The 8,990-nt window shown below is 40.3% G+C and overlaps 1 protein-coding gene across 1 annotated transcript; it reads left to right on the top strand.

Moving 5' to 3' along the window:
- Positions 1-225: 225 nt before the first annotated feature.
- LOC119356705 (V-type proton ATPase subunit a3-like) lies at positions 226-8,777 on the top strand. The gene is made up of 18 exons (XM_037623678.1): positions 226-614; positions 1,294-1,338; positions 1,852-1,974; positions 2,058-2,165; positions 3,342-3,449; positions 3,520-3,693; positions 4,191-4,328; positions 4,758-4,865; positions 5,009-5,116; positions 5,230-5,378; positions 6,292-6,445; positions 6,838-6,998; positions 7,081-7,287; positions 7,361-7,544; positions 7,619-7,702; positions 7,793-7,992; positions 8,090-8,149; positions 8,225-8,777. The coding sequence occupies exons 1-18, from the start codon at positions 471-473 to the stop codon at positions 8,427-8,429; spliced, it is 2,460 nt and encodes an 819-aa protein (XP_037479575.1). The 5' UTR covers positions 226-470; the 3' UTR covers positions 8,430-8,777.
- Positions 8,778-8,990: the final 213 nt, after the last annotated feature.

The following is an 8,990-nucleotide window of genomic DNA, read 5'->3' as shown; positions in this document are numbered from 1 at the left end:
AGGTCCAGCTCAAACATATATCGCCACCTTCCAGGAAGTTTCCACAGCTCTGCACATGTCTAACTTCAGCAGACGGTGCCAATGCTAATCTGAAAAAAAAAACAGAGGGATTATGCCAATGCTTCATGTAAGAGCAACCATTTTAAATTCGTGGGGGCCGAATCAAGTGATAGCGGCAGGGCCAGTCAACTCTAGAGCAGCACAGATGCCTTCGATGGAAAGCACCTGCTGACATCGATTCAAGTTCACCCTGCTTCGTATACTCCTCCATCGTCACGCTCCAGGGAAGACTACCTCCCGTCCGTTCCACCTCCTCCGCCTCCCTCTGAAACCAATCGGCACCACCACCGCCACCGCCACGCAGCCGCGTTGACCGCTGCCCCAAGGCTCCCCTGCGCCGCGGCAGCCCACCGGAGCATTGAGCAAGCACGCCCCACAGACCCGCCGCCAGGGTCTCTGACCGACCCGCGATGTCGCGCGGCGGCGGGTGCTGCCCCCCGATGGATCTACTGCGGTCGGAGGCGATGCAGCTGGTGCAGGTCATCATCCCCGCCGAGTCGGCGCGCCTCGCCGTCTCCAACCTCGGCGACATCGGCCTCCTCCAGTTCAAAGACGTACGTCCGCACCGCACGCCCTGCTGCTCACACCTTTGCTTGCTTTATTGCTTCTTGGATTTCAATCTGTTTCCCCGCTTCCGTTCGATCGCGCAATGCTGCTCGTCGTGTTCCTTCAAGCTAGGGTGCGGACCGGCGGTGTGCAGCTAGCGTTTTGGGCCTCGGCGTAGTAAACAATAGAGCATTGCGTGCTATGATACGCGATGTGGACTGCATATGTCTCAACCGATAGCCAACGTGCGGCATTGACCCAATGAGATAAACAATTATAGGATTGACCCAGCGAGACAGACTAGAAGATATCACTCGTCGAAGAAATGGATGTATCGAGGCGTGGATACATCCATTTCTACGACGAGTAATTCGGGACGGAGGGAGTACATGAATGTCAAGTTAATAATAGCCTAATTTTATGTCCTCATGATAAATTTTGAACTACAAACATTTCAAATTTTCTTAATGATTTGAAGTATTTTTTTACAACTACTGACATGCAACCGTACGTGCAGCGCTATCTTAATTATGAGATTATGTAACCTCAGGTGAACTTATTTTAGCTAGGAATTTCGTAAGGTAAAACATGAAACCTGTTGACATAGGTGATTTTTATCTGCCTTAAGTCGTGCCTTTTCCCTTTTGGTTTGGTTCAGGAGAATCTAATATCTGCCCTTTGTTTCAGCTTAATGCGGACAAGAGCCCATTCCAGCGGGCATATGCTGCCCAGGTACTCAATCTTTTTTAATGCTTTCCTGTTTGCTGTGCTATATGTTATGATATATGGCCTTAGATCTGTCCAGCTTACTACGAGGAACAGTTTCTTGAACACTTGGAAAGGGGCTAAATCCAGTAATATTTTGCCAACAGCTTCTGTCACTGATCAGATTTCGCATAGAACTGTTGGTCTTTTCAGCATTCTTTTGCTTTATGCTGTGAAAACAATATCCTATTCCGATGAGGAGAAACCAGCAGGGTTCTGAAACACTTCATAACCTCAAATTTTTTTAATGAAAACTTCTGAACTCAATCTTTTTTATACATGTGAGGATGGAATCAAAATATCCTGTTAATGCAATGATTCGGTTTTCAGAATCCTATGTTATTCTGATTACATGCAGCCTAATGTGAAAAGGACTAAACCCAAAATATTTTGCAATCGTCTTATGCTCTGAATCATAATCATATTTCATACTGATCTATGAATTTAATAATCTTTTTGCTGCACATACACCTTGTGCAGATCAAGAGGTGTGGTGAAATGGCTCGCAAGTTGCGTTTTTTCAAGGAACAAATGTCGAAAGCTACCATATTGATTTCTCCCACACAATTTTCAGGAGCTCCTTTGGAAATTGGTGATCTGGAGGTATATTTAGTTAATGAAACTTATGCCTTCATCATTTGCAAGTTGTAAGTGTAGAATTTTGTTTTAACATTGTCAACTAACAGATAAAACTTGGGGAATTTGAAGCTGAGCTAACTGAAGTAAATACAAATAATAGAAAATTGCAGAGGACATACAATGAGCTGGTGGAGTACAGTGTTCTTCTAGAAAAGGTATGACCACATTAAGGCATAACTACATAATTTATTTGATGGAATCCACTTTTCTCTTTTCGTGCACTGACGAGAGCACCATATAGTCGTGTATAAACTGTAAGGAACTAAACCCTGAAATTCCCTGAGGTGCAAGGTGAAAAAGAAATAATACGAAAAACTTGCCAGTAGAATATTTGTGACATAAAGGAAAGATAAATCGACCCTCTAATGTCCATAAACTCGCTGATGTAGTTAAAAACTGAAAATGTTGCAACATTTGCCACCATTGATTTCGAATTGCATTCATTGTATATTACTTTGGGTTTTGTTGAACATGACATGAAATTCCCAATATTCCAATCTCAAGCGGGGATCAGAAATGTATATAAAGTATAATTGTCATCGATGCAGTCTTTTCAAACTATATCTTTTGACTATTCAGATTACAAAGTAGTATTGATCGACTGAATGAAAAGAAACATCTCTTACAACTTTCAATGCAAATTTAGAAGAGAGTGGTTGCTGTCGGCTCGTATTTGGGTCCACGACATGACAGGAGTCATGTAGCAAGCATTCCAGTAAGTAGAGCATAGCAACAGCATGAGGATGAGGAGTCAGATAAATATCTGGTTATTGGTGGAGCAGGCAATTCATTGTTAAATTTGTATGCAGTTAGGAACCCTTGTCTCGGAATCTGGTCATGTTATTTTCTTTAACCTGGGTCCATTGTAATCTTTGGGCAAGCAAAGAAATAAGTTCCTTATGCCTGAACTTCCTTTGTGCCGAGAGGTAAGCTGCTCACTGCATTTGCACCTTGCTGCCAAAGCGTGCTCCTTGCAATGGGTACCATGACTTGTGCAGTGCAATTCTTTTTCTTTTCTGGTTGTGTGTTGCCAGTCAGTCGAAGATTTGTGTTTGATGTGCCTACACAGGGCACCTAATTAATAATTATCCAGTTGTGCACTTTTGACTGCAATGAGTATTATTTTTCTCGCACGCCAAATTTTAAGTGTGCATCATGTGTTGAAGCGGGTCTCTTTAAACTATGCCCGTTTGTTTTTTGTGTTTTTAGGATGTATTTTGCATGTGCGGATATTTTATTTGTACATACTCGAGAGTCCTATAATGCCGTGTCCCTATAGTAGCTCCACCCATAGTTATATGTTGTTCATTACTGACTCTATTTACTTTCAGACTGGTGAGTTTTTCTATTCAGCTCAAAGAAGTGCGGCAGAGCAACAGAGGGAAATGGTGGCTGATCAGTCTGGTGATTCTTCTCTGGAGAGTCCTTTATTGCATCAGGTGAGGACCATTTTTCTAGTAAAGCAACATATTAGCTCTCCTTGTTTTCATACTTCTTCTTTCGTTGCAGGAAATGGTGATAGATCCATCGAAACAAGTGAAGCTAGGTTCCCTGATTGGTCTTGTGCCAAAGCAAAAGGCTATGGCCTTTGAGCGTATACTTTACCGTGCCACCAGGGGCAATATGTTATTCCGACAAGAATCTGTTGATGAATCTATAATTGATCCACAATCTGGAGAGGAGGTTGCTACTTCCCTTTGTCGTCAACTCGCTTCCATAAATTTTAGGAGTTACTTATGAATGGGGAAGGGTCCAACCACTTTGGGTCTATTGTAGAGAGTCTTTCCCTACATTTCTGCAAGAGGCTGTTTCCAGGATTCGAACCCGTTATCTCATGGTCACGAGGCAACAGCTTTATGGCTGCGCCATGGCTCCCGTTCTGGGCCCAAGCAGTTAGAATGGGGAAAAATTAGAAGGGGTAAATAGTGGCACAAGTTTGCTTAAATTGGGTAAAAATGTGAAAAATCTGCTAAATGAGGTATTTCCTGTCACAAGCATGAAACTAGGGCACAAAAAATGGAATTCACTCTAAAATTATTATTTTCTCGGCAATGATGTTTACATTCAGCTGTTTGCTTAAAGCCACTGTGTATTGTTGTTATGTTTTCCCCACTAGTTATGTACTTATTTCTGAAATGTTATTTTCCTCATATGGTTTTTTCACTATAACGTATTGACAGGCTGTGAAAAATTATTTTGTTATATTCTACTCTGGAGAGAGAGCAAAATCCAAGATTCTGAAAATTTGTGATGCTTTTGGCGCCAACCGTTATCCATTTCCAGAAGACCTTGCCACACAATTACATACTATTCAGGAGGTTGGTGTCTATCCCTGTGTTGCTCTTTAAACCATGTTGGTGCTCATTTTGCTTTGTGGATTAGTTCTCTTGAAGAGACTGCTGAGACCTCCTCTCATGATTGCTTCTGTGTATATGTTTATGTTATGTTCTTGAGCATATACTGTATATTTGACATTGACATCATACAATAGATAGCACATCATCATGTTAAACCCGCTATTATTTAGTACTTCAGGACACATTTTCGTAAACTGCAGGGAATATTTTCTTTTCTTCTTTTTGGTGTTCCATGTTTGATGAGATAGGTGATCTTGTTGAAATGTTTTCCTTTATGTCTCAAGCTTGTGCAGTAGTTCTGAATTGTAGTCGAAACTTCTTTCACAAAAGCTGTTGTACTATATTTACTAAGTTACTATTATTTGTTCTGAAACATTTATAACTGTTTAGGTATCTGGAAAAGTGTCAGAGTTGAAGGCAACTGTTGAAATAGGTTTAGCTCATCGTGACGGCATACTTAAAAATATAGCCTCTGAGTATGAAGAATGGAACAACCTGGTAAGCTTGTATTAGAAACAATGTTTTGGTATGTTTCTTATCATGCAAAACAGAAGTCCGTGCTATTTGAACAACGCTTGCTGAATATCTTGTTAATTTCCTTGCATTCAAGTTTAATTCTGATTGACATACAAATGCTTCAGTTAAAGAAGGAAAAGGCTATTTACCACACGCTAAACATGTTCAGTCTTGATGTAACAAAGAAATGTTTAGTTGCTGAGGGGTGGAGTCCCGTTTTTGCTACAAGTCAGGTATGCAGCTGCACTCTCATCCCTTCCGGCATTGATGTTTTCTGGCTTCTTTTTTGGTTTCGGTTACTCTTCTTTTGTCCATATGGTTTAAGAGTTTATTTTACCTATTGTAGGTACAAGATGCACTTCATCGTGCTACTACTGGTAGTAACTCCCAAGTTGGTTGTATTTTCCAAATTCTAAACACACAAGAATCTCCTCCAACGTATTTCCAGACAAATAAATTTACATCCTCCTTCCAGGACATTGTAGATGCCTATGGGTAAGTTTCAAAAATATAAAGATTGTTAGGGAAACACTAGTGAGCCATAAGCCAGTATATGTACACGTACATGTGTGGCACATTTATAGAAAACCACTTATATAATGGGGTATTAGTATTAGACAACTAATATGGCTCTTTGCCAAGCTTACAACCAGTAGAATCTGAAGGACCACAAAGATCCTAAAAGACCACAACGTAGTACGAACGAATGAAGACATATGTGAACCACAAATATGTTCCAAACAGTGACGTTATTGAGCAAACGACCCAGTGGAGGAAGTGGCCGAGGCGGCGTAGGTGGAGAACACGGAGGGATTGACAGGTGCAGCGGAACGTAGGAGAAGCCACTCAAACTCCTAGAGACTGAGAATCAGGGAAACGAGGACCAGTGTCAACCATGATACATCTCTCACATATCTGTATTTATATACTGTAATTCATAATCAGTATATCTTGATCAGTATATTGTTTTGTCCACTTATTTGTTGATTTACTTTGTGTTTCTCTTTCCTAAACCTTTAGTATTGTGCTCATTTAGTGAAATTCTATCATAGTTATACTCTACTTGTGTTCCTTTCATTGTTTGTACTATTACTCATAGATAATTATGCCCCGTATTGGTCATGTTAAGTTTTAATTTCCTTTTATTTCTTTATGCATGTAATATAATATACTCCCTTAAAGTTAGTACAAAGTTGAGTCATCTATTTTGGAACGGAGGGAGTATCTACCAATGTGGGTTATGAATTTTATCTTCAAACTTGTGATGCTAATTCAGCATATCTGATATTTACTGTAATTTACAGAAATGGTTACCATCAACCAGGAATAACCTAGTCACTTCTTACTGCATAAAGGAATTGTTGGGGTTCGTGCTATGTGCTAACTCTACATTAATCATAATTTGCAGTATTGCGAGCTATCAAGAAGTAAATCCTGGTCTATTCACTATCGTAACATTCCCCTTCTTATTTGCCGTCATGTTTGGCGATTGGGGTCATGGAATTTGTATATTTCTTACTGCACTGTACCTCATAATCCGAGAGAAGAAGCTAGCTTCACAGGTTTCGTCTCGAGCCTTCTCTTCTTCGTTCAGTAGATATATGTTTTCCAAGGAAATTATTACTCCCTCCATTTTTATATACAAGGCCACAAACTCAGATTACAATTATCAATATAAAATTTAATATCAGTTTTGCAAGTCAGCTTTTCTTTTCGTTTAGTGGGATCATTAATACGCTGCATGCATGCAAGGAAACTAAGTGTGGGAAGTAGATGACTATCATTATGACTGCATGCATGCAAGTATTAAACAGGGTACTAGTACGAGAAAATATCATTAATTTTGCCTCGATTACTGTTGGTGGCCTTGTATAGATGCAAAATGTATATTTCATAGTGGCCTTGTATAAGTAAACGAAGGGAGTATTAACTTTCTTCATTTCTTTGCTCGCAGAAACTAGATGACATAGTGGAAATAATGTTTGCTGGGCGCTATGTAATTTTGATTATGTCCCTTTTTTCAATTTACACTGGATTGATATATAATGAGTTCTTCTCGGTTCCATTTGAGCTCTTTGGTAAATCTGCATACGCCTGCCATGATCCTTCGTGTGGGTAAGCTGCTGAATTTGTGCTCCTATTTTGATGTTTTATGAAAATCGTATGACTTTCCCTTTTCCCCTTGTTTTATTTATAGGGATGCTACAACTGAAGGATTAGTTAGGGTGGGGCAAACATACCCATTTGGTGTCGATCCAGTGTGGCATGGAAGCCGCAGTGAGCTGCCATTTCTCAATTCCCTAAAGATGAAAATGTCAATTCTTCTTGGAATTGCACAAATGAACCTTGGAATTGTGTTGAGCTTCTTTAATGCAAAGTATTTCAAAAATACTGTTAATGTTTGGTAGGTCGATCTCTTGCTAGGAATAATCTGTCGTGTGATTTCAAAAATACTCATTCAGTTGTTGTGTCAACAGGTATCAGTTTGTTCCTCAGCTGATCTTCTTAAACAGCTTATTTGGTTACCTGTCACTCCTCATCATTATTAAGTGGTGCACTGGCTCAAAAGCTGACCTATACCACATAATGATATATATGTTCCTGAGTCCAACGGATGATATTGGGGAGAACCAGCTATTTCCTGGGCAGAGAATTGTGCAGGTTTGGTGATATTCATTGCTACTACAATGTGTTGATTCTGTCAATTGCACATAACATTTCTTGTTTCCTCGCAGCTTGTTCTACTTCTGCTTGCTCTGGTGTCTGTGCCTTGGATGTTGTTTCCGAAGCCATTGTTTTTGAAGAAGCAACATGAGCAGGTTGCACACCTTTCTTAATTCCCTAACTGTCTTCTCACTGGAATATATATCATATACCCACTTGTTGATGTTTTCATTTGCCTCCATCAGAGACACCAAGGCCAACATTACACCATGCTCCAGGAGACAGATGAATCAGTGGCTCAATTGGGAGGACAACATGAAAACCCACACAACCATGAGGAGTTTGAATTTAGTGAAGTTTTGGTCCACCAGCTGATCCACACAATTGAGTTTGTGCTCGGTGCGGTCTCAAATACCGCCTCATATCTTCGTCTTTGGGCTCTCAGGTATCATTGAACATGATATAACACATCAACCCCAAATAAGTAAGTTTCTCCTCACGAGACAAACATTGACAAGTAATCGATGTCTTTATTTTTGCAGTCTCGCGCACTCGGAACTGTCCAGTGTCTTTTATGATAAGGTTCTTCTTCTAGCATGGGGGTAAGACACACTCTCTTTTACTACTCTCTACGCCTATTGTGGTTGTTCTAATCCCGTGTTGCGCTCTCTTTCCAGATACAACAATGTTATCATCCTTGTCATGGGAGTAACCGTCTTCCTCTCTGCCACTTTTGTTGTTCTGCTTTCAATGGAGACCCTAAGTGCGTTTCTGCATGCCCTGAGGCTCCACTGGGTCGAGTTCCAGGGCAAGTTTTACGATGGTGGTGGGTACAAGTTTGCGCCATTCGCATTTGCATCAATCATCGAGGAGGAAGATTAGTCCCAACCGATGTATGCAATGTAAGTACATAATATAAGACCTCAAGAGGCTGTTGGAGGAAGATTCAGAAAACTCATGTTGCTTGAGCTGGAGCCATACCTGGTCATTCTGTAAATTATGATGTGCTATAACGGTGATGGAAGCGACTGGTACAGCTGCAATTAAGGCCTAGTGCATTGCATCTCCACATTTTTGGGGTTGCCAAATTCATCAGTTTATACTCATGTCTGCAGTGCCACATAATTGATGTGTATTTTGTACTATGATTTTGTAACTAAATAAGACCCATTGTTTTAAGCTTGTTTTACTTGTCATTTGTTGATAGCTTTTTTCTCTACGTGCACCAATAGTTGTGTCATTTGTATTGAAAAAATTGGTAGAATGGTGCCAGTCTTACAAGATGACCTGGTTGTAGTATCCATAAATCCATGCCAAGAGCATTGAAAATGATATGCTAGTTGTAGATGTGAGATCAATACGTACTAAGCATCATGGCATACTTATCCCAGTTAAAGGTTTGTCCCCAAATATTGCAAAAGTGATTAGTAAGTAATCACCAAA

The sequence above is a fragment of the Triticum dicoccoides genome, chromosome 2A (assembly GCF_002162155.2).
Source record: "Triticum dicoccoides isolate Atlit2015 ecotype Zavitan chromosome 2A, WEW_v2.0, whole genome shotgun sequence".
Classification (NCBI taxonomy): domain Eukaryota; kingdom Viridiplantae; phylum Streptophyta; class Magnoliopsida; order Poales; family Poaceae; genus Triticum; species Triticum dicoccoides.
This window is presented reverse-complemented; position numbering and strand designations above follow the sequence as displayed.